General features: G+C 42.6%; 1 protein-coding gene across 3 annotated transcripts in view; it reads left to right on the top strand.

The window, feature by feature from the left end:
- The window catches only part of CNTNAP4 (contactin associated protein family member 4), a 401,947-nt gene that overhangs the window by 133,629 nt on the left and 241,417 nt on the right, over window positions 1-26,901 (top strand). For all 3 annotated transcript variants that reach the window (XM_056525258.1, XM_056525251.1, XM_056525242.1), the window contains exon 3: window positions 5,693-5,886. In XM_056525258.1, coding sequence (XP_056381233.1) covers window positions 5,693-5,886 — 194 coding nt within the window. The remainder of the gene's footprint in view (window positions 1-5,692; window positions 5,887-26,901) is intronic.

Below are 26,901 nucleotides of genomic sequence, written 5' to 3'. Positions count from 1 at the left end.
TATAGGGGGCATATGATAGGCATACTGTATAGAGTGAAATTAGGGGTTTATGGGCTGTGTACATTAAACTGTGCCAGCTATATTACAGTTTTTTTTTTTCACAAGAATTTCACTAAGGCTGTGAACTAGCAGCCGAAATGCATCATCTGGTCTGTACCGGTCTTTAATCTGTTAAATTCTCGTGAATTCACCGACACAAGCACTGAACCAGTCTGCTTTGTTGCCTGGACTTGGTCTGCTCCGGTCCGAGACGCTGGGGGCTATAGAGGGAGAACTGGACATTGCAGCACTTTAGAAGTTTCTTTTAAAGATATAATACAAATAAATCTGGTTGTACAATTTGAGTTAAGATTGAAATTGACATTTACCTGAAAAACCTTCATTTACCTGCACAACTTCAGCACAACTTCGCTCGCCAATATTAACATCTGAGATGAGATGCTGTAACTGTTGCAACCATTTTTTTTAAAAATGTTATTACATTTTTATTAGTGATTGGCTGCAGAGGTTTGATATGGAATGTCATTGCAGATTGCAGAAAAACTAAAACTGGATAAGCAACCACAGGATAATTTCTTGCTGGAGGGGAAGGGAATTTGACAGGTCTGTTTTGGCATATCTGCATGTATTCTACAGCCTTTTTTTTTTTGTAATACCTAAACAACCAGTTTAAAATGAATTGCCTTTTTTTAATAAGAGCATGGCATATGGCTAGGATTTACCATCACCTTAATGGTCATAACTCAGGATAAAAGATCATTCAGGAGAAGAGAGAGATGTTCTGAAGACCCATCAGAGAGCTCTGAGCCACACATAGAATACTATGGCCCTCATTTACTATTGCAAACCCGACATGCAAAACAACATATTTACTAAGGTTTCCACAAAAAATGTGGTGGATTTCAACTGAGGAAAACCAGACAGATCAGAACATGTGTAAAAAAAGGAAAATGTAGGGAAAAGTGAAAAATTTTGGGAAAACTTAGTAAATACCGTGGAACAAAAATTGTAGGGAATTAAAACCCACAAAGAAACCTACACAACACTCTTAGTAAATAAGGGCCTATATGTTAAAAAGTGCAGCCTGCAGAAGATGAACTGAGCTAAATTTTTAACAAAACTCTAACAAAAAAAGTTAAATTTTTTCACTATTTATTTTTGTTTTTATTTTTTTTACCATAAGTAGAAGGGAGTCCAAACACTCCACAGGTTTTATATCAGTTTTTTTAACAAAAGCCCCTTGTAGATTTAAAAGGAATAGGCAATATAAAGGAAACATTAGACTAAGTTCGCAGTTTTTTTAGCCACATTTTTTTTCTGTTCATACACAGTTTTTTCAGCATTTTTCTGCTTTTGGGCAATTTTTATTAGACATTCACAGCTCAAAATGAAGCTCCAAAATGGTTTGTGAACATAGCCTTAGACTGGGTTCACACAGCATAAAATTTTCAGCGCATAGTACATGTTGTGCATAGATATGAATGCATGGTGTGGCCACATTATCATTTTTTTTTTTTGCAGCCACGTTTTACGGCAGCATTTTTATGGCAAAATGTATTAAAATTGCTATGACATTTTTGCAATAAAATATTGTGTGAACTGAACCCGTTTTAATAAGTACAATGTGATAATGTAAAAAAAAAACAATGCTTTCAAGCCTTTATTGAAATTTATTTATATTAGCAACTAGCTGAGTACCCGGCATTGCCTGGTTTTTCCTTCCTATTCCTTGTTGGGGAAGAATAAAAACAAAGGAGGAAGCTTTTGACTTCATACCCCGTCCTCATATATTGTTGTCATATCCCGATCTCCTATCCCGTCATCGTATTCCGACCTCCTATCCCGACCTCCTATCCCATCCTCCTATCCTGTCCTCCTATTCCGTCCTCCTCTCATGTCCTCCTATCCAGTCCTCTTATCCCGTCCTCCTTTCCCGTCCTCATATCTCAACCTCCTTTCCCGTCCTCCTATCCCGTCCTCCTATCCCGTCCATCTATCCTGTCCTCCTGTCCCGTCCTCTTATCCAGTCCTCCTATCCCTTCCTCCTTTCCCGTCCTCCTTTCCCATCCTCCTTTCCCTTCCTCCTTTCCCGTCCTCATATCTCGACCTCCTATCCCGTCCTCCTTTCCTGTGCTATTTTTCCGTCCTCCTTTCCCATCCTCCTTTTCCATCCTCCTATCCCATCCTCCTATCCTGTCCATCTATCCCGTCCTTCTATCACGATCTCCTATCCCGTCCTCCTATCCCGTCCTCCTATCTCGTCCTCCTATTCGTCCTCCTATCATGACCTCCTATCCCGTCCTCATATCTCGACCTCCTATCCCGTCCTCCTATCTCAACCTCCTATCCCCTCCTCCTATCCCGACCTCCTATCCCGACCTCTTATCCCGACCTCCTATCTCGACCTCCTATCGCGTCCTCCTATCCTGTCCTCCTATCCCGATCTCCTATCCCGTCCTCCTATCCCGTCCTCCTATCCCGTCCCCCTATCCCGTCCTCATATCTCGACCTCCTATCCCGTCCACCTATCTTAACCTCCTATCCCGTCCTCCTATCCCGACCTCCTATCCCGTCCTCCTATCGCGTCCTCCTATCCTATCCTCCTATCCCGATCTCCTATCCCATCCTCCTATCCCGTCCTCCTATCCCGTCCCCCTATCCCGTCCTCATATCTCGACCTCCTTTCCTGTCCTCCTTTCCCGTCCTCCTATCCCGACCTCCTATCCCGTCCTCCTATCCCGTCCTCCTATCCCGTCCTCCTATCACGACCTCCTATCCCGTCCTCATATCTCGACCTCCTATCCCGTCCTCCTATCTCAACCTCTTATCCCGTCCTCCTATCCCGACCTCCTATCCCGACCTCCTATCCCGTCCTCCTATCGCGTCCTCCTATCTTGTCCTCCTATCCCGTCCTCCTATTCCGTCCTCCTATCCCGACCTCCTATCCTGACCCGTAATATGTGTACCAGTTATTGAAATATCTCCAGCAGTATGGAAGTTATGTGGGAACATACATTTCCCATTGATTTGCATGGGACTTTAAACAAAAACTCCGACCCTCACAAATGGGTTAGTTAAGGGTTAAATTAACTATCCTATATTTTAAGTGGATGTATAAGTAACATGTGACCAAGTATTATCGAAATATCACCAGCTGTTTGGAAGTTATGCAGTAACATATATTTCCCATTGACTTGTATGGGACTTTAAACATAAACCCCGCCCCTGGTAAATGGGGGTGAGTAAGGGTTAAATCACCTATCCTATGTTTGTTGTTGACATATAAGTAACATGTGTGCCAAGTTTCATGTTAATATCTTTAGCCGTTTGGACGTGATGCTGGGACATACACACATACATACATACATACACATACATACCGTATTTATCGGGGTATACCACGCACCGGCCTATAACACGCACCCTCATTTTACCAAGGATATTTGGGTAAAAAAAGTTTTTTACCCAAATATCCATGGTAAAATGAGGGTGCGTGTGTGCACGTGTATACCCCGATATACCCCCAAGAAAGGCAGGGGAGAGAGGCCGTCGCTGCCCGCTTCTCTCCCCCTGCCTTTCCTGGGGTCTAGAGCGCTGCTGTCGGCCCTTTTCACCCCCTGGTTATCGGCGCCGCTGCCCGTTCTGTCCCCCTGACTATCGGTGCCGATTGCCAGGGAGAGAGAAGCGGCGCCGACAGCCAGGGGGAGAGAAGGGGCAGCGGCACCCATTGCCGGCGCCGCTGCCCCGTTGCCTCCCCCCATCCCCGGTGGCATAATTACCTGAGTCCGGTCCGCGCTGCTCCAGGCCTCCGTCGTGCGTCCCCGGCGTCATTGCTATGCGCTGAACGGCGCGGCGCATGACGTCAGAGCGCCGCGCCGTGCATAGCAACGACGCTGGGGACGCACGACGGAGGCCTGGAGCAGCGCGGACCGGACTAAGGTAATTATGGTAAAGGGCCGACAGCAGCGCTCTAGACCCCAGGAAAGGCTGGGGGAGAGAAGCGGGCAGCGACGGCCTCTCTTCCCCTGCCTTTCCTGGGGGTGTATCGGCGTATAACACGCACACAGACTTTAGGCTAAAAATTTTAGCCTAAAAAGTGCGTGTTATACGCCGATAAATGCGGTACATACACACACACGTTGAGTTATATATATATATAGATATGTCCCCTTCAGGTCTTTGCATGTTTTATATTGTCTTTAGATGGATATATTTATGTGTTTTATTTGTCATAATAAAGATTCTGTATAAATATATATTTCTATTTATTTCATAGTACAGTAGTTTAACTGTTAATAGCTTTTGTGTCTTGGGTTTTTAGGTTAAATTCATAAAAAATGTTCCTGTTTGGTAACTGTGTTTTGTTGTGATATTTAAAAAAAAAAAGTTATGTGAGTGTGGTTTAAGGGTCTCTGGATACAATATTTTTTCGGGATATACCCTAGATACCGTGAGAGATATTGAATTGTCATTGATTGTCTGCATTAGATAAGTGAGACATGATTCATGACCATGGCCACTTACAAATAACAAGACGTGGAGGTAGGTTACAAGTGTTTTGTCATTTATATTTGGGATTATATGAAAGTGAATTTTGCTAATATATACAGTATGTAGTCATTTCACAATGTTGCTAGCAGTTTTTAGTTTTTGTGCGCCTATTAAGAGTTTACCATTTTATCTCAAGACCTGGAGAACTTAAATGAGCCAGACTCTAGTTTCTGCTCAGTCCTGTGCCCACTAAGAGGTAATCAGGTGGTCCAAAATTTTGATTCCATTTTTATTAAAGGTGTATTCTGATTTATTTAAAAAAGAAGTACTGCTGTGCATGTAGAATAACAAAGTAAGCATACTCACCTTGGCCAGTCTAGTTCCAATGTTCTAGCCTTTTTGGTAGAATGCTGTTTACTAAGGTTGGGTTCACCTATCTCAGTTGTCCGGAATAATTTCCCTCTGACGTGCACTGGACGGAAACTGATACTAGGACTGACCCCATTCATTTGAATGGGACAGTTCGCAATCATCCAGGGTCCCAATTTTGGAAGGTTGGAAATGCCGGACAGCACCGGACAGCTTGCTGCGTTCCCCTGTCTGGTGCCAGAAACAATGGACGCCGGATACCATACAACTGATGAGTTCACCTGTGCCAGATGCCGGACATATGTGAACCCAGGCTTACCCTGATGACCCACTCTCCCGGTTCTTCTGTTGAAATTCTGAACCCACTACAGATAATCACTGAGGCTGTGTGTGTTCAAAATGGGACCGAGGGATAAGGGTGGACCGGGCAAGGTGATTGTGTAAGTATGCTATATTTTACATGCACAGCAGCCTGTCCAGTTTTTTTAGTTTTTTTTGTTTTTTTTCTTAATAAATTGGAAACCGATTTTAATATTTGTCTTTCCTCAGATTTTTTTTTATTGTAACGTTTGTGCAAAGACAGTTAAAAAACTATTGAAATTCCTTCACTTCACCGCCTGTGAATATCTAACTTGACAACGGAAAAGAGTCAGGATTCAAATTGGAGAAATGTTGGTGGTTAAATCTGACCCACCTGTTACTATTTTACTAGCTTTGGTTGTATATGTCGTTTTATTGACTCATTCTGAAAAATAATTGAACAATTGTTGGACAGTGTTAGAAGCCTTGAACCCTGTACATTTCATGAATATCACTTTTTCATTTTCTGCAGGAGCTGGGGGATGGTCTCCACATATATCGAATAAGTACCAATGGCTTCAGATTGACCTAGGACAGAGGACTGAAATTACAGCTATTGCCACACAAGGCAAATATGGAAGTTCAGATTGGGTAACAAGCTATCTGCTTCTGTATAGTGACACTGGGAGGAACTGGAAACAGTATCATCAGGAGGAAGGCATTTGGGTAAGTTCTTAACAATAAACCCCAAATAATTTTCAATAACTGCATCAGTATTCTTTAAAAGTTCATTTTACCGTAAACTGCAATACAGTTTCTTGATTTTATATTCTATATGTCTTGCTGGGAATTAGCAGATTAAACTAATACATTTCACATTCAGCTATTTTGGTGATATGTATAAATGTATATATTTTTGTGGCATGAAACATACGTATATTTTAAAATGCTTAGCTTTAAGAGTAAAATAAAATACAAGTAATAGGGTAGGTATTATTCGTTTAGCTTAAGATCATAAAATGAACACTAGGAATGAGTTTACAGATGTAACAGAGTTAACAGTGTTAATGTGCTATGACTCTGACAGATAACACTGCTGTATCTTTTCTGCAAGTCTATGCATATACAGATGCAGCAGAGTTAATGGAATTAATGTACTATGGACTGCCTGTTATCTCTGCTACTCTATATCTCCTATGCAAGTCTATGCAAATACAGATGTAGCAGAGTTGTCACGATGCCGGCTGGCAGGAGGTGGATCCTCTGTGCCAGAGAGGGATTGGCGTGGACCGTGCTAGTGGACCGGTTCTAAGTCACTACTGGTGTTCACCAGAGCCCGCCGCAAAGCGGGATGGTCTTGCTGCGGCGGTAGTGACCAGGTCGTATCCACTAGCAACGGCTCAACCTCTCTGACTGCTGAAGATAGGCGCGGTACAAGGGAGTAGACAGAAGCAAGGTCGGACGTAGCAGAAGGTCGGGGCAGGCAGCAAGGATCGTAGTCAGGGGCAACGGCAGGAGGTCTGGAACACAGGCTAGGAACACACAAGGAAACGCTTTCACTGGCACAATGGCAACAAGATCCGGCGAGGGAGTGCAGGGGAAGTGAGGTATACATAGGGAGTGCACAGGTGAACACACTGATTAGAACCACTGCGCCAATCAGCGGCGCAGTGGCCCTTTAAATCGCAGAGACCCGGCGCGCGCGCGCCCTAGGGAGCGGGGCCGCGCGCGCCGGGACAGGACCGACGGAGAGCGAGTCAGGTACGGGAGCCGGGGTGCGCATCGCGAACGGGTGCCACCCGCATCGCGAATCGCATCCCGGCTGGAGGCGGTATCGCAGCGCACCGGGTCAGTGGATCTGACCGGGGCGCTGCAGTAGCGAGAGTGTAGCGAGCGCTCCGGGGAGGAGCGGGGACCCGGAGCGCTCGGCGTAACAGTACCCCCCCCCCTTGGGTCTCCCCCTCTTCTTGGAGCCTGAGAACCTGAGGACCAGACTTTTGTCTAGGATATTGTCCTCAGGTTCCCAGGATCTCTCTTCAGGACCACAGCCTTCCCAATCGACCAAAAAAAAAGTTTTCCCTCTGACCTTCTTGGAGGCCAGTATCTCCTTTACTGAGAAGATGTCCGAAGAGCCGGAAACAGGAGTGGGAGAAACAAGTTTGGGAGAGAAACGGTTGATGATGAGTGGTTTAAGAAGAGAAACGTGAAAGGCATTAGGAATACGAAGAGAAGGAGGAAGAAGAAGTTTGTAAGAGACAGGATTAATCTGGCACAAAATTTTGAAAGGACCAAGATAGCGTGGTCCCAATTTGTAGCTGGGAACACGGAAGCGGACATATTTAGCGGAGAGCCATACCTTGTCTCCGGGAGAAAAAATGGGGGGAGCTCTTCTTTTCTTATCAGCAAACTTCTTCATGCGTGATGAAGCCTGTAAGAGAGAATTTTGGGTCTCTTTCCATATGGTGGAAAGATCACGAGTTATTTCATCCACAGCGGGCAAACCAGAGGGCAAGGGAGTAGGGAGGGGGGGAAGAGGGTGACGGCCGTACACCACGAAAAATGGGGATTTGGAAGAAGATTCAGAGACTCTGAAGTTATACGAGAATTCGGCCCATGGTAGAAGATCTGCCCAGTCATCCTGGCGGGAGGAAACAAAATGCCGTAAATAATCACCCAGGACCTGATTAATTCTTTCTACTTGCCCATTGGATTGAGGATGATAAGCAGAAGAAAAGTTTAATTTAATCTTGAGTTGTTTACAGAGAGCCCTCCAGAATTTTGACACGAATTGGACGCCTCTATCCGAGACGATCTGCGTGGGCAACCCGTGAAGACGAAAAATGTGTACAAAAAATTGTTTTGCCAACTGAGGCGCTGAAGGAAGACCCGGAAGAGGAATAAAATGTGCCATCTTGGAAAATCGATCAACGACCACCCAAACAACAGTGTTGCCACGGGATGGGGGTAAGTCTGTAATAAAGTCCATACCAATCAGAGACCAAGGCTGTTCGGGAACAGGCAGAGGATGAAGAAGACCAGCGGGCTTCTGGCGAGGAGTCTTATCCCGGGCACAGACAGTGCAGGCCCGCACAAAATCAACAACATCCGTCTCCAGAGTCGGCCACCAATAGAAACGAGAGATGAGTTGCACGGATTTCTTGATGCCCGCATGGCCTGCGAGATGGGAGGAGTGACCCCATTTGAGGATTCCGAGGCGTTGGCGTGGAGAGACGAAGGTCTTCCCTGGAGGAGTTTGCCTGATGGAGGCTGGAGACGTGGAGATCAGGCAGTCAGGAGGAATGAGGTGTTGCGGAGAGAGCTCTACTTCCGAGGCATCCGAGGAACGAGAGAGAGCATCGGCCCTAATGTTCTTATCGGCAGGGCGAAAGTGAATTTCAAAATTAAACCGGGCAAAGAACAGAGACCACCTGGCCTGGCGAGGATTCAGCCGTTGGGCAGACTGGAGATAGGAGAGATTCTTGTGATCGGTGTAAATGATAACTGGAAATTTTGATCCCTCCAGCAGATGCCTCCATTCCTCAAGTGCTAATTTAATGGCCAGTAGCTCTCGATCCCCGATGGAGTAGTTCCTCTCCGCCGGAGAGAAGGTCCTGGAAAAAAAACCACAGGTAACAGCATGCCCGGAAGAATTTTTTTGTAGAAGAACCGCTCCAGCTCCTACTGACGAGGCATCAACCTCCAATAGGAAGGGTTTAGATGGGTCAGGTCTGGAGAGCACGGGAGCAGAAGAAAAGGCAGACTTGAGCCGTTTAAAGGCGTCTTCCGCTTGAGGAGGCCATGACTTAGGATTGGCATTCTTTTTGGTTAAATCCACGATAGGAGCCACAATGGTGGAAAAATGTGGAATAAATTGTCTGTAATAATTGGCGAACCCCAAAAAACGTTGGATAGCACGGAGTCCGGAGGGGCGTGGCCAATCTAAGACGGCAGAGAGTTTGTCTGGATCCATTTGTAGTCCCTGGCCAGAGACCAAGTATCCTAGGAAAGGAAGAGATTGACATTCAAACAGACATTTCTCCATTTTGGCATATAGTTGATTATCACGAAGTCTCTGAAGAACCATGCGGACATGCTGGCGGTGTTCTTCTAGGTTGGCAGAAAAAATCAGAATATCGTCCAGATACACAACAACACAGGAATATAAGAGATCACGAAAAATTTCATTAACAAAGTCTTGGAAGACGGCAGGGGCGTTGCACAGGCCAAAGGGCATGACCAAATACTCAAAGTGTCCATCTCTAGTGTTAAATGCCGTTTTCCATTCATCCCCCTCCCTGATGCGGATGAGATTATAAGCACCTCTTAAGTCCAGTTTGGTAAAGATGTGGGCACCTTGGAGGCGATCAAAGAGTTCAGAGATAAGAGGTAGAGGGTAGCGGTTCTTTACCGTGATTTTATTAAGACCGCGGTAGTCAATGCAAGGACGTAGGGAGCCATCTTTTTTGGACACAAAGAAAAATCCAGCTCCGGCAGGAGAGGAGGATTTGCGGATAAAGCCCTTTTTTAAATTTTCCTGGATGTACTCAGACATAGCAAGAGTCTCTGGGGCGGACAGAGGATAAATTCTGCCCCGGGGTGGAGTAGTGCCCGGGAGGAGGTCAATGGGACAGTCATAAGGCCTGTGAGGAGGAAGAGTCTCAGCTTGTTTTTTGCAAAACACATCAGCAAAGTCCATATAGGCCTTAGGGAGACCGGTTACAGGGGGAACCACAGGGTCACGGCAGGGAGTACTGGGAACCGGTTTAAGGCAGTCCTTGAAACAAGAGGTACCCCAGCTCTTGATCTCCCCTGTGGACCAATCCAGGGTTGGGGAATGGTGTTGAAGCCAGGGTAGTCCAAGGAGAATTTCGGAAGTGCAATTGGGGAGGACCAAAAACTCATTTTTTTCGTGATGAGGTCCGATGCACATTAGGAGGGGCTCCGTGCGGAAACGTATGGTACAGTCCAATCTTTCATTGTTAACACAATTGATGTAGAGGGGTCTGGCGAGACTGGTCACCGGGATGTTGAACCTGTTGATGAGAGAGGCCAAAATAAAATTTCCTGCAGATCCGGAATCCAAGAAGGCCATAGTAGAGAAGGAGAAGGTAGAGGCAGATATCCGCACAGGCACAGTAAGACGTGGAGAAGCAGAGTTGACATCAAGGACTGTCTCACCTTTGTGCGGAGTCAACGTACGTCTTTCCAGGCGGGGAGGACGGATAGGACAATCCTTCAGGAAGTGTTCGGTACCGGCACAGTACAGGCAGAGATTCTCCATGCGGCGTCGTGTCCTCTCTTGAGGTGTCAGGCGAGACCGGTCAACTTGCATAGCCTCCACGGCGGGAGGCACAGGAACGGATTGCAGGGGACCAGAGGAGAGAGGAGCCGAGGAGAAAAAACGCCTCGTGCGAACAAAGTCCATATCCTGGCGGAGCTCCTGACGCCTTTCGGAAAAACGCATGTCAATGCGAGTGGCTAGATGAATGAGTTCATGTAGGTTAGCAGGAATTTCTCGTGCGGCCAGAACATCTTTAATGTTGCTGGATAGGCCTTTTAAAGGTCGCGCAGAGGGCCTCATTATTCCAGGATAATTCTGAAGCAAGAGTACGGAATTGTACGGCGTACTCGCCAACGGAAGAATTACCCTGGACCAGGTTCAGCAGGGCAGTCTCAGCAGAAGAGGCTCGGGCAGGTTCCTCAAAGACACTTCGAATTTCCGAGAAGAAGGAGTGTACAGAGGCAGTGACGGGGTCATTGCGGTCCCAGAGCGGTGTGGCCCATGACAGAGCTTTTCCAGACAGAAGGCTGACTACGAAAGCCATCTTAGACCTTTCAGTAGGAAACTGGTCCGACATCATCTCCAAGTGCAGGGAACATTGTGAAAGAAAGCCACGGCAAATTTTAGAGTCCCCATCAAATTTATCCGGCAAGGATAGTCGTAGGCCTGAAGCGGCCACTCGCTGCGGAGGAGGTGCAGGAGCTGGCGGAGGAGATGATTGCTGAAGCTGTGGAAGTAGCTGCTGTAGCATCACGGTCAGTTGAGACAGCTGGTGGCCTTGTTGCGCTATCTGTTGTGACTGCTGGGCGACCACCGTGGTGAGGTCGGCGACAACTGGCAGAGGAACTTCAGCGGGATCCATGGCCGGATCTACTGTCATGATGCCGGCTGGCAGGAGGTGGATCCTCTGTGCCAGAGAGGGATTGGCGTGGACCGTGCTAGTGGACCGGTTCTAAGTCACTACTGGTGTTCACCAGAGCCCGCCGCAAAGCGGGATGGTCTTGCTGCGGCGGTAGTGACCAGATCGTATCCACTAGCAACGGCTCAACCTCTCTGACTGCTGAAGATAGGCGCGGTACAAGGGAGTAGACAGAAGCAAGGTCGGACGTAGCAGAAGGTCGGGGCAGGCAGCAAGGATCGTAGTCAGGGGCAACGGCAGGAGATCTGGAACACAGGCTAGGAACACACAAGGAAACGCTTTCACTGGCACAATGGCAACAAGATCCGGCGAGGGAGTGCAGGGGAAGTGAGGTATACATAGGGAGTGCACAGGTGAACACACTGATTAGAACCACTGCGCCAATCAGCGGCGCAGTGGCCCTTTAAATCGCAGAGACCCGGCGCGCGCGCGCCCTAGGGAGCGGGGCCGCGCGCGCCGGGACAGGACCGACGGAGAGATAGTCAGGTACGGGAGCCGGGGTGCGCATCGCGAGCGGGCGCCACCCGCATCGCGAATCGCATCCCGGCTGGAGGCGGTATCGCAGCGCACCGGGTCAGTGGATCTGACCGGGGCGCTGCAGTAGCGAGAGTGTAGCGAGCGCTCCGGGGAGGAGCGGGGACCCGGAGCGCTCGGCGTAACAAGAGTTAACAATTAAACTTAGTGAACTTGCTATGACTCTATTAACGTTGCTACATCTGAACATTAATGTGAAGCTGTTTTATGATCTAAACCAATGTTTCTCAACCAGTGTGCCTTCAACTTTTCCAACACTATAACTCACAGCATTCCAGGACTGCCAAAGGCTGTGTTTTTTAAGCTTGAAAAAAAAACCCTATGGAAGTTTGAAGGAGGAAAAACACCACAAACTAGAGCAGGCAGTGTTTTGGAAAAAGCTGCCACTGATCCAAAAACCGCCACAAACCAAAAAAAATTGAAGGCGTAGCCTGTTATATTTCCATATTGACTCCCTGGATGCAGTGTTTTTACGTGTTTCAGATTCTATTGATTTAAAAACACAAATGGAATCAAGAAGTGGACAGGAAGAAAAGTGGGAAATGGTTGCAAAGATGATGAACATTGAAATTTCGTCATTAAATGCTATCTCAAACCATCTTGTGCTGTACATAATGGTGATACTTCCTGTCTTCGGTTTTCTAGAGAGGGTTAAACCATGGAGGTAGGGTGGAGGTCTTGTCTGCAAGACCATTCAACCGTGAGATTAAAACTGATCTAATTTTACATTACTGAGCATTTCCATGTGAATTTTGAAATGAATGAGAATCTACACCCTGGAGCACCAAACCATTTATGGAAACACTATCACCGTATATGTGATAACAATTCAGATATGGGTAGGCAATGAGTAAGGATCAATAGGAACCAAAATGCTCTAGCATGTGTGGTGCGTTTCACTTCTGTTTTTTTACAATGGGAATTGTCCTCTTGATGTTGCTATACTGCAGTACAATTGGATTTTACTGGACTTTAAATGTGTTTTCAGCATAATGCTGACTCAAGTATCTGGATATATTTACAACTTGGAGAACTGCCATGCACAACAGGTTCCCAACTGAGATTAAAACCTTTTTTCGCTTTTTTGGACAAAAATATAGAAATGTAGACAAAGCTGTAAACTCTCCTGGTTTTCTATATTAAAGAGAATCTGTCACTTTGTATTTCTTCTCTAATGTTTTCCTGTCAGATGGCTTATATGCAGTTTTTCTTATCTGATCTGTAATGACAGGGGGGGGGGAATGCTACATAGTAAAAAGTGAATGTTATACAAGAGCAAAATATTTAGTGAGGAGGAGAAGAGGGTGATGGTCAGATATCTTCAGTGAGATCTCGTCTTCTGTGTATAAATACAAAGCTTTACCCTGGGCGTTTTTTTTTTTATAATACAGTAAATCACAGCATGCATAGAAAAATGACAGGTGTTCTTTAAGTACCTATTTTTATGTTGATTATAATAGAAGTCACAGAATTGCTTGTAGGGGTATCCAGCATAACAGTTGATTGTAGCGCTTACTATCTATGAAACTATCAAAATATGCAAAATCAGCCCCCTTGAGCTATCAGAACCCAGCTATATTGCTACTTAAATTAAAATTTATCCAAGTTACTTAAGATTGCTGCACTCTGGAGAGCTAGAACAACATATAGACATAGAGATCTCATTAACATCATGGCGTGATTCTTTAATATAAAACATCACAAGATGTTTCTAATGGAAAATGCATTTAATTTTGAAACTCAGTGGGCCTTGTTTATCACTCTTGTAGACAAATATTAAAGTTGTTGTGTATAGATGGTTTGTTTTACGATGAAACAGAAGACACACACGTGAAATCTGCTTCGCTACAATAGCTGGCGCTTCTATTTTCAGGTTTTTTAACTGTAATTTTTGTGGAGCTTGGGAAAGGCATATAAGGTAGGGATTCTAGTAAATTGGACATACAGGTTCTTCATACATAAGTCTGTCATACAGGTCCCTGGTGATAATATTATTCTGCACTGTTCTGTATCATTTAACTTTTGATTCAAAAATTAAGACAGGATTACATGGCAGTAATTGATAAGCATTCTTATCACTCAGTTGATATCTAGCCCAAGCTTTGTATGTAAAACATGACCAGACCACCATATTACCACCGTGCAGGCTCATATAACCTAACTGATGCAAGGCTTGGCAGTTTCTCTGTCATTTTTTTTTTTTTTTTTGACAATTAATTTACAAACAAATTAACCTGTGGGCAGAGTTGCAATGTGATGAAGTTCTTAGACTTCCTGACCAAATGTACTGGAAACTTGTCATTGTCCTGCATTAGGTCAGAGTCACCATAATTTCATAATTCTTCTAATACCAAGAGTGATTCCCTTTTCTGCTCAGCAACAGGGGTTAAACCCCTTTCCCCTATTAATGAAAATGTCTCTTAAATAACAATCTATAAGCAAATAGATATAAACTATTTAAAAAAATTGATGGCCTGAAAAAAGGTTAACCCCTTTCTAGACTACTAATTCCCAGGATGTTCAATTTTTCTCTCCAATTGTGTTGTTCTGGTTTTTACAGAAGATCTACCCTGTGTCCACCTTCCCTTAGAATAGTTGTATATGAGGAGGTGATAATCATGATATTGTGATAATAATCGTGCAGCTCACAATCTTTGCATTTTTAAACTATGTTATTGATGTTTAAATATCTTGACCTTGCGACTTTAAATTTCCATTCCCCACTTTCTGAAGCTGACATCCAATTCACTCTTTTATAGATAATCTGTAGGACTGTGTACAACATTTAACCTAACCTTTAGTTTATTAATCAACTAGCTGAGTACCCAGTGTCCGGTCTTCCCACCTAAATCTTGTGGGAGAGGAAAAACAACATTGACTCTCTCATCCTCATATCTCAACCTGACATTCTGACCTCATATCCCATCTTCATATGCAGACCTCATACCGCAATCTAGCCAGTTCTCATATCTTGTCCTCATATCCCATCTTTATCCTGCAGATGCAGAGCTTGTGAAATAAGATGGAGGGGAGATGTGATAAAGAGATTGTGGTCAAAGGATCTGTGTTGGTGTATCAGACAAAATGGCGTTTTCAGCCACTTAAATAAATAAACTTAAATAAAAGATAAAAGGTCTGAAAAAAAGAACCATCAATGGCTTTGAGTGGGGGTGGGGTTGGGGGGGGGGTAAATGGTTTGTGGGAGGGGCACGGCTTGCAAGCTGGACTGGCACTTACCAGGAGATGCAGAGTGGATCTTGTGGAGTAAGGTACCAGAAGTTTTATAGACTTGCATGGAACTTTAGCCAAAAATCCTGACCATTGCAAATGGGGGTGTTTTAGGGTTAATTTAATATATACACACACATTGAATATATATATATATATATATATATATATATATATATATATGAATGAGTCAGGACTTTTCGGCATGTGCCATATAGACAGCCCCTACTGCCACTTAAGTGTCAGTGTTTGTAGCACACCCCATCTTCTCTAATAAAAACTTCAAAATGCACGCTGAGATGGAAGCGGGATCCTACCTCAGGCATGTCAGTCTCATGTAATGAGTGTTTTTGAGTAATGGTTTATTTACATTAGTTCATTGTATCTGTTGTAAATGACTGTATGTGATATTATAGAGCCAGTATACGGCTTAGTCTTAGTCTTGCCTAATCTGACCCAATTAAGATTTTATTATTGGGTACTTGTTGTGGTTTGGAGTGGAGGGTTTGTTTTGTGTGTAACTGTATATTATTGGTATTGTGTAATAATCTAGGGTCATTCTACACTATTTATGGTATGTGGTTTGTAGTGTTGCTCGCGAATATTTGCAGTGCAAATTTTATTCCTGAATATCGCATATTCGCGAATTCGCGAATATCCGCGAATATAGCACTATATATTCGCAATTACGAATATTCGTTTTTATTTTATTTTTTTCACATTACACATCACAGTGATAATCCCTCTCTGCTTCCAGCTTGTGTGGTGTAAAGAAGGCTCTAATATTACTGTGTGAGACTGGCGTACGAATTTTTGCATATGCAAACATTTGCATATGCTAATTTTCGCATATGCGAATTTCTGCTTATGCAAATTTTCGCATATGCTAATACATTTTCACTTATGCAGAATTTCGCATATGCGAATTTTTGCATATGCGAAAATAAACTCGAATATTACAAATATGCGAATTTAGCGAATATATGACGAATATTCGTCCATATATTCGCGAAATATCGCGAATTCGAATATGGCCTATGCCGCTCAACATTAGTGGTTTGACAATATGTTTTGTTGCCACCAGTAGATTTTTGTAGGTTTTGACCAGATTTATCAATCTGTTTGAGGACATAATTTCTTATTATAACAACCAGCCATAGTCTAGCTTTTATATCTTTATGAGCTTTGGTAAAATAAAAGCTGAGCTGTGATTGGTTATGATGAACAAATAAGACCATTTGAGATTGAAAAATCTGAGCTACCTTTCACCTATGAAAACTATGCAGCCAATAACCACACTGCCCATAGCAACCAATCACAACTCAGTTTTAATTTGTTTGTGGATTTTCTGCAAAATTTGTCCTCAGCAAATCTAACCCATCTAGACCCATAAAAAAGTACAAAGTTCTATCATAAATGCATAATGTTTTTGTCAACTTGTACTTTTATATGAAAAAAATAATTAACTTAAAATTGTATTTTTGTATTGAAATACTAAATTGTTTAGTGAATTTAAAAGTGAAGCCAATTATTCCATTTGTAAGGAAATAATGTTTCATTATGCATTCAAATAACAGTTTTCTATTCAGAATTGGGTAAATGAATAGGAACAATGGCGGAGAAACAATGGAAATTTTCAAACAAAAAAGAACTAATCACAAGGACATATGGATTACTGCTAAAATTAAGCATTGTGCGCAGCACAGCTGATGAACCATTTCAGTTTTGGCTACCTTCCATGGTAATAGTAAAGCAAGAATACACATTGACATTAGAAAGAACAACCAAATGTAATTTTTTTGTGCAACCGTCCATGCATAATGTATACCTTTTTATCAAATAATATCATGAATGTTCTCACTACGGCTAAAGTAGATTGATTTATTAATCTCAAAAAATCTACTATACACTAGGTGTATACTTGTTATACTAGTCTCTATTGGAAGCACCTGGAATTGCATAGTCTTTTGCTATAGAGATCCCCACAGTTTAAATGGTTCCTGTCATTTGAAACAATGTCCTTGCATGTGATATACTGGGTATTCCCTAACATATTTTAATAGGCACTCCATTTACCAAAAATTACTTCTTACCCCAGAAAAAATACTAGTCTTGGCCATTATTTTATTTTTTTTATCTTCCATGCAATCTGTAGTCCAATGCCTGTTGTTAGGCTCAGACGATATTTTGGATTACTAGTGCCCCAGAGGGCCCACACTGTTTCTAAAAGATAAATCAAGTTTTCCTTCTTATCTTTGATCACCTATAGAGGTTTGGGCATTTTGGGGAATTTTATAAACACCAGTGTTCCTATTACTGTATTTAGCCAGTGCTGCCTCCTGAATATAACTCTCCCTACCACCTCACTTTAGTCTTCATTATTATCATCAGCAGCAGCAAAGTGTTTAATGTAACCCTTTCCTTTTTGTGCTGTTTATGCAGTTTTTTTACTTTCTGCTCAAACCAAGTACATCACTAACCCTTTCCCTCCCATGCCATCAATAGTGATATACTGTAACTCATTCCCTAGCACAGTGTCATCCTGTTTAATCCAGTGCACTTTCACCAGCACAGCTTTTTTGCATAGTTGCCAACCGTCCCAAATTTGCTGGGATCATCCTACATTTTTAGAGACAATCCCAGATAATTATTGTCCTGGCTCGGTCTTGGGCAATATAATTGAGACATGTGACCTGATGCTGAATGCAAAATTGTGTGCAAGTAAGAAATCAGCCTACTGGGCATAAAATGGCTACATACTAACAAAACTCCTTTCAGTTCCAGTAACAGTGGATGGTGGGAGGAATGAAAAATTGATCTAGCTATAGGCTGGCCTGCTGACACATTATGTGGGATGAGGATGTGGAGAAATGAATAGTGGTCTCTGCCATTGCTGCTGCCGATTTTTAAACGTGGCCGATCATGATTGATGTGGGGAAAGTGGAGTGGTACAAGTCCATACTGCCAGCTTACTGACCATGTGGTGGTGGCAGTGCTGCTGGCAGTGTGGAAAATATGGTTACAAACCATGTGTTTTATGCTGTACTGTGGGGATGAGAAGATGACTACATGCCTGGAAGTAGGGACATCAGTAGCAGTCCTGATCTTTTTACTTCCCTTTGATGCTAATAATGCATCCACTACTGCTTTTGTCAAATGATGCATGCCAGGGAAATAGGAAGATGAGGGATGTTACTGTTAATTTGATGGCAAGGTATACAGTCAATTGTCCACTGTGTGTCACATCTATGTTGGTGGTACAAGGCCATAATATCTGATGCTGACAAGTGGTATGGTATTGTCCATGGCATTGCCCAAAACATCACCTCAACAGACCTCTGTGTAAGGTCTATGTGTTGTCTATTTGATCATGTGGCAATCAGAGGTTATTAATGGTACATGGTAGATTTGGTGTCACATGTATATTGAAGGCAGTCAGCATGGCACATTACATATCACTTTTAAGTATTGGCAGCATGAATATTATTATTAAATCTGTGGTATTTTTCCCAAAATTGCTGTGTGTAAAAGTAAGGCACCCATTTCACACATCTTATTGGATGAAGGGGATGCAGTATTAAAATAAAGTTGTTGCATCTTTATTTTTAGGATCAAAGATATTTAGATAAACAATTTTTTTCTGATGGATTCCACTTAAGGGAGCAAAGCTGGGTAGGAAAAAAAAGGGAACAGGTAGGTCCCAGAGGCCAGAACCTAAGTGATCATAAAGTAGTGGATCATTATGTTTTATAGTGCAGTATGTGTTGTACATATAGAGGGATTCTTGCTTACCATTCCACATAAAAAAAGGATCACAGCCTGTTGTGGATTTTTCTAGCATGTTGCAATATTGTTTTGACTTTATCATTAGAAATTTAAATCCTTGACTAAATTCAAGGGATGGTAAGGGACACATCTCAGGGAAGGGCTGGACATTGGACAACACTTTTAACATGTCAAAAGTTTATTCAAATGACAGTGACACTTTAAGCAGAGAAGTAATGCTATATTAGGGTTCTTGATTTATTATCTGTTAGCCTAGTGTATTTTTTCCTTTTTTTTTTTTGGGTGTGACTCTGTGTGGGCCACTTTTTCCCAAACTGCTTCAATCATTTTACTAATATGGAAATCAGAATTGATACCGGAATTAACAATGCTAAATTTAAATGCAATAATATCAGATTTTGTAAGTACTGTAAAATTGATAAAACTGACTTTAAGAGCCAATTTATTTTTGTTGCCGCTTTTTTAGTTTGGACACCAAACTAGGTGTCATTATTGGCTCAACCCTGTCTATAAGTATCATATTTTATTCTAATATGGAAAATTACCAATTTAAAGTTGGAGAGAAAAATGCAAACACCATGCACCAGAATCTGTAGGGAATACCCACAATGCCTTTTTGGCTTAATACATAGAATTGTTACATAGGTGCAAATTCATGCAAAAAAAAAACAATGGAAAGTCATGATAAATAAATCAGGAAAGGTATGAATATGCTTGTAATTAGGGGTCAAGTCCTAGAAAAAAAAGTGTGGGAACCACAGATTTTCATTTAAAGGGGTATTCCAGGATTTTTATTTTATTTGACTATGCTACAGGGGCTGTAAAGTTAGTGTAGTTCATAATATAGTGTCTGTACCTGTGTGTGTGTTTTCTCACAATTCTTCTGGGATTTTCACTCCAATATTTATTTTTACCAGCATACAAAATGACTGTTGTCTCAGATTTTTCCCAGGTTGCAATGCGACCAAGACATGACTCACTAGTCAGCTGATGACAGGGAGCCTGTCTGCTTCAATAGGAGGAGGGATCAATCTGCAACTAATGCAACAGCTGGAGGCACCCTGATTGAAAACCACACTCATTTGAATGGATGCAGCTCATTTATGTTTCAATGGGTGGAGTGGTTGAAGTGTGGGAAGGAGGAAGATGGAATTGTGGGATTTGTAGTCAAAAAAAGAAAAGTCATACAGGAAATACAAGTTCACAAACAGCTAGCCACAGTATTATTTTAATCTCACAGCATAGCCATTTATCCCCAAGACAAGCGCAGATCCTTCCTAAGCATGTGGATTACTGTCTGCCAGGTATGTATTAAAATCAACTTATGCTGGATAACCCCTTTAACCCCTTAAGGACCAAGGACATACCGGTACATCCTTGGTCCTGCTCTCCTGATATAACGCGGGGTTACGTCATATCACGGCGGGCCCGGCGTCATAGTGAAGCCGGGACCCGCCTCTAATAGCGCGCAGTGCCGATCGCGGCGCCGCGCACTATTAACCCTTTAGCCGCGTGCTCAGAGCTGAGCCGCGCGGCTAAGAGCAAAAGTTGCCGGCTAGCTCAGTCGGGCTGTTCGGGATAGCCGCGGCGAAATCGCGGCATCCCGAACAGCTGACAGGACAGCGGGAGGGCCCCTACCTGCCTCCTCGCTGTCCGATCGCCGAATGACTGCTCAGTGCCTGAGATCCAGGCATGAGCAGTCATGCGGCAGAATCGTCGATCACTGGTTTCCTATGAGAAACCAGTGATCAATGATGAAGATCAGTGTGTGCAGTGTTATAGTTCCCTATGGGACCTATAACACTGCAAAAAAAAAGTGAAAAAAAAAAAGTGAATAAAGATCATTTAACTCCTCCCCTATTAAAAGTTTGAATCACCCCCCTTTTCCAATAAAAAAAAAAACACAGTGTAAATAAAAATAAAAATAAACATATATGGTATCATCGCGTGCGGGAATGTCCGAATTATAAAAATATGTCATTAATTAAACCGCTCGGTCAATGGCGTGCACGCAAAAAAATTCCAAAATCAAAAATAGTGCATTTTTGGTCACTTTTTATATAATTAAAAAATGAATAAAAAGGGATCAATAAGTCCTATCAATGCAAAAATGGTACCGTTAAAAACTTCAGATAACGGCGCAAAAAATGAGCCCTCATACCGCCTCATACACAGAAAAATAAAAAAGCTATAGGGGTCAGAAGATGACAATTTTAAACGCATTAATTTTCCTGCATGTAGTTATGATTTTTTCCAGAAGTCCGACAAAATCAAACCTATATAAGTAGGGTATCATTTTAACCATATGGACCTACAGAATAAAGATAAGATGTAATTTTTACCGAAAAATGTACTACGTAGAAACGGAAGCCCCCAAAAGTTACAAAACGGCGTTTTTTTTTTTCAATTTTGTCGCACAATGATTTTTTTTTTCCATTTCACCGTAGATTTTTGGGCAAAATGACTGATGTAATTACAAAGTAGAATTGGTGTCGCAAAAAATAAGCCATCATATGGATTTTTAGGTGCAAAATTGAAAGAGTTATGCTTTTTTAAAGGCAAGGAGCAAAAAAAGGAAAATGAAAAAACGGAAAAACCCACGGTCCTTAAGAGGTTAAGGGCTGATCCTGCAGGACGCCTACTAATGGGAACGGTGTTCTTGCTGTGGAAAAAGTGCAGGAACTCAGTTCCCACTCGTTCCTGCTTGTAATGCTTTGTATTGTTTTTTTATATAAATAAATTGGGGTCATCATTGTACACTAGTAAGAAGCTAAAGAGCTATAAGCTATATTATAAATGAGAAAAACTGTGGTTACTGCCTGTGGCATTGCTATGGAAGTAATAATCCGATGATTTTGTCACCCCAACTGGCATCTTGCTTGCCAGCAGAAGGAAAACAGGCATGGGAGAGTGAGAAACACAATCTTCCCATGCAACGTACCTAGGAAGATTGCGTGATCACAGACGGGGTAAGACTATATAGGAAATGCAGTAGGAGAGGAATGAGCCGGAATGAGAGACTGTTTCACGCTCCTTTGCGCTTCCTCCAGACGGTATACGACTTACACTCGTGCAGTGGCGTCATAAGAAGGCACCGCGTCAAGATCATCATTGCCAGGAATCCATGCAATGCACAATATCATGTGATACAGTGTCATGTGATGAGACAAAAACAAAAACAAAACGTGCTGGTACTAACAGTATAAACTAATACAAAAAACATAATTATCAGTGTTTAGATAGCAAACAGATCTTGCCGTAAAAGATACAGCCGGGATAATTATAAAAAGGGTGCCAGCTCAATGCGGTCATTCAAGCCTAAGGCTCCAACGGCATGGCTCCGGAAGGCGTGGCGATCACCGCCCTGTGGGAGTGCTTTAACTCTCTCCAAACCGGCAAACTTTACAATACTGGAATCGCCTGAATGGGCTTCTTTTACGTGGGCTACCAATTTTGGGGCAAGTTATCAAATCATTCACACGATGATTATAACCCCCCAATTTAAGGTGTCTCAAAGGGGCAAAAGGAACATGTACCACAAGAAATGTTGCCTTTTGGAGTCATGTTAGTAAGCCAGGTGCAACCGCTTGATGTTATATTCTGGATTCGGTATTAGGAATATTAAGTTATTCTTCAGGTATGTTGATGACATCCTAATTGTTTGGGATGGTCCAGAAGAGTTAATCAGCGATTTCGTCACATACCTGAATGGTGCTAATAGGAAGAATATGCTCTTTACATCTGTATTTGGGGGTCTCCAACTTCACTTTTTAGATGTCAAATTGACAGCTAATGGAACCACATTAATCTCACAAGGTTACTGAAAGAGCATAGTCCGCAATTCCCTGCTCCACTATACCAGCTCCCACCCCATTTACGTAAAATGTAGCATTCCCTACTCTAAGTTCTTGCGATTTAGAAAGGTAAACAGAAGATGATGAAACTTCTGATCTTAAGAGATTCCTTTTAGATCAATGGTACCCGTCTAAGGCTGGGTCCACACTACGTTTTGTCCCATACGGGAGCGCATACGGCAGGAGGGAGCTAAAAGCTCGCGCTCCCGTATGTGACCGTATGCGCTCCCGTATGTCATTCATTTCAATGAGCCGACCGGAGTGAAACGTTCGGTCCAGTCGGCTCATTTTTGCGCCGTATGCGCTTTTACAACCGGACCTAAAACCGTGGTTGACCACAGTTTTAGGTCCGGTTGTAAAAGCGCATACGGCGCAAAAATGAGCCGACCGGACCGAACGTTTCACTCCGGTCGGCTCATTGAAATGAATGACATACGGGAGCGCATACGGTTACATACGGGAGCGCAAGCTTTTAGCTCCCTCCTGCCGTATGCGCTCCCGTATGGGACAAAACGTAGTGTGGACCCAGCCTAAGTTAATAGATGAGTGTTTTGCTAAAGCTATTACAGTCCGCCATTCTGACCTCCTAAGTAGTGATGAGCGGCATTGCCCATATTCGAATTTGCGATATTTCACGAATATATAGACGAATATTTGTCCTATATTCGCGAATTTCACATATTTGTTATATTCGCATATGCGAATATTCGCATATTCGTGTATTCGAGGTAGAAAACAGTGAGGGGGTGGGCAACTTTACTATTGGTTGCTAGGGATGTTGTTGATAACCTCTGACAAGTGTATTTGCATCATTTTAGTTAGCCCACAAGTGAAAAAGAAGGAATATGCGCATATGCGGAAAAAAGGGAATATTCGCAATTTCGAATATATAACGAATATATTTGCAATATTCATGAATATGCAATAAAAATTTGAAATGCGAATATTCGCACCCAACACTACTCATAAGACCCAAAAAGAGGTGTACACAAAAACCCAAGATGTACATTTTCTCTTTGGCTAATTCCATCATGAATAACACCGTAGTCAGCGCAATCTAAAAGAACTGGTATATATTGGAGTCAGACTCCGATTTTAAAGAGGTAGCTTTGAATTCCCCTCATAACCTATATAAAAAAATTGAACTATAGGTGACAAATTAAAAAAGCTGCAACACCCAATCTAGAATATAGACTGGTTTACTAACATGACTTTTCTTGTGGTATATGTTCCTTTTGTCCCCAGAATCTTTTTATGAGACACCTTTAATTGGGGGGGGGGGGGGGGGGGTTATAGTTATCATGAGAACGATTTGATAACTTGCTGCACACCTGCTGTTGTGTACGTGATTACTTGCCCTTATGGTTTCTTTTACGTGGACAAAACCATCTGGCCCCTAAATGTCTGTTTCCGTGAGCATGTACGTTCCATTAGGACAGGAGCAAGTGCCCCAAAATTGGTAGCCCACGTAAAAGAAGCCCATGCAGGCGATTCCAGTATTTTAAAGTTTGCCGATTTGGAGAGAGTTAAGGCACTCCCACAAGGTGGTGATTGCCACGCCTTCCTCTTACATAGAAAAGCTCACTGGATCATTGTCTCGATGCCGTTGGAGCCTTAGGCTTGAGTGGTCGCATTGAGCTGGCACACATTTTATAATTCTCCCGGCTGTATCTTTTACGGCAAGATCTGTTTTCTATTTAGACACTGATAATTACGTTATTTGTTTTAGTTAATACTGTTAGTATCAGCATTTTTAGTTTTAGTTTTTTGTCTCATCACATGACACTGTATCATATGATTTACTATTAGATGATGTGTTCACATTGCACGGACTCCCGGCGATGATGCTCTTGACGCGGTGCCTTCTTATGATGCCACGGCACGAGCGGAAGTCATATACTGGCTTGTGCAGTCTCCTGCACCTGCAGATGTCACATAGGGCAATGGTAAGTGGCATGTCTTCACAGGGATGTAATAGCTCTTAGTTGTGTCAACAACTGGTGCAAATAAAGGGTACAGAGTGTAGTGCAACTCTCTTCTTGGCAGGTGAGAGCCAGGCAAGAAAAAGGCCCAGAACCCCAGTTTGAGGTAGGCATAGTTGAGGGACAGGGTCTTCCGTGATGTATATGGGCCTCTTAGGTCTGTGGGTAGAGGAGGTGTACACCACTGAAATATTTAGGGGTGTAATCCATGGCAACAAGAAAAGTCCCTTGGGTAAAGTTGAGATGCCACTGACTGGAGAACATTAGACAGAGGGACTCCAGACACTAGTCCATCACAGGCATAGGTGCAGCCCAGGGGATAACCCGTACCTTCATCCAAAAGTTATAGGGCCGGTAAGCAATGCTATTTGTCCCTATAAATACAGCTTAAGTTGTGGTACTATCTTGGCTTGGTCTGGATCAATAATGGTGTTGTTTGAGGTCTATCCTCATTTAGGTATGACAACAGGGCTTGGAAATACAAACCCCTCAGTGAGGTAAGAGGAGAATGACACATGAGATGTTGCATCTTTACTGGTCAGAGCCAGACTCTACACTAACTGTTAGAATCCCTTCCCTATCCCAGTGGGGTTGGGCAGCAACAAGCATGGTTTCTCTGATTGGCTGCAGAGAACATGTGACTAACTGATACTTGGGATTTTCTTCCCTATCCCAGAGTGATGTGGTGGAAACAAGGATGACTTCCCTGATTGGCTGCAGGAGACATGTGGTCTTCACCAGCTCTTTTAGTTGAAAACAGTTACCCTTTGCACAGCAGTATGCTGAATGCTGATAACACTGAAAAACACAATTAAATACATTTTTATATCAGAAATACATTAGGACTCTGACCTATAACAGAGACAGGCACCTTGGGAACTCCAACTACCATGACAGAGTTCAAGTAGCGAACTGCTCTTGGACACGACAAAAGCATACTATAGTATAATTGCCTTGAAAGGGTACTCTGCCCCTAGACATCTTATCTAGAGATAAGCGAATTTTTGAAAAATTTGATTCGGCCGATTTGCTGAATTTTCCCCCAAAATTAGTTTTGGTCTGAATTTATTCGTGGGGAATCACTATTAAAAATTTCTATTTCTGTCCTACAGAGAGCCTCAATAAGGGTATAGAACACTTTGCCTTGCTGTAACACATAGGGTGTGTGCTGGGTTAATGAAATAATACTGTTATTCAGTATCACATGCAGATTATTTTTGAAATGTCCTTCATGCCATGAGAATGTAGCGACAAGTGTTATCTTCCATTCTGGACTTCTTATCTGGCTTTTATGTATAGCAATTATTTATTTACATAATATTAAATATTATTTATTATTAAATATTATTTAAAAATGTACAAGTCACTTTTCATAAATTATAAAATGCCTTTAAACAAAGTCTGCACACTACAAGGCTCTTATAACAGCGATCATCTAAGTGCTAAACATTGTTACATGATGTGCATTACAGACAGAGCTGTAGCTAGCTCTTTTTGCTCCTGAGGGGAGAATGTAAAATAACAGCAATGAACTAAGTGCTAAACATTCTTACATGATGTGCATTACAGACAGAGCTGTAGCTAGCTGTTTTAGCTCCTGAGGCGAGTACAGAAAATAACAGTGATCAGATAAGTGCTAAACATTGTTACATGATGTGCATTACAGGCAGAGCTATAGCTAGCTCTTTTTGCTCCTGAGGCGAGAACAGTTAATAACAGCGATCAGCTAAGTGCTTAACATTGTTACATGATTGTTAACATTGTTACATGATTGTTACGTGGAAAAACTAAAGTGCAAAAATGAAAAAACCCTGTGTCCTTAAGAGATTGAAGGGGTTATCCAGGAAAAGAAAAACAGAGCTAATTTCTTCTAAAAAAACTGCTCCCCACCTGTCCCTAGGTTGTGTGTGGTATTACAACTTTCCTTCATTGACTTCAATGGAGCTGAGCTGCAATATTACACACAACCTGGGGACAGGCGTGGTGCTGTTTTTTTTATTTTTTTTATTAAAGAAATCAGCTCTGTTTTTCTAATACTGGATATAAAATTGACCAAAGTTTGTGTTTGAGATAATAAAATGATGTGAGTTCTGTTGGGGACAAATAACAATCTCTGTACAGCACTGTGAAAATGTTGGTGCAATAAGAAATGATAAA

This window comes from Hyla sarda, chromosome 1 (assembly GCF_029499605.1).
Source record: "Hyla sarda isolate aHylSar1 chromosome 1, aHylSar1.hap1, whole genome shotgun sequence".
Lineage (NCBI taxonomy): Eukaryota > Metazoa > Chordata > Amphibia > Anura > Hylidae > Hyla > Hyla sarda.
This window is presented reverse-complemented; position numbering and strand designations above follow the sequence as displayed.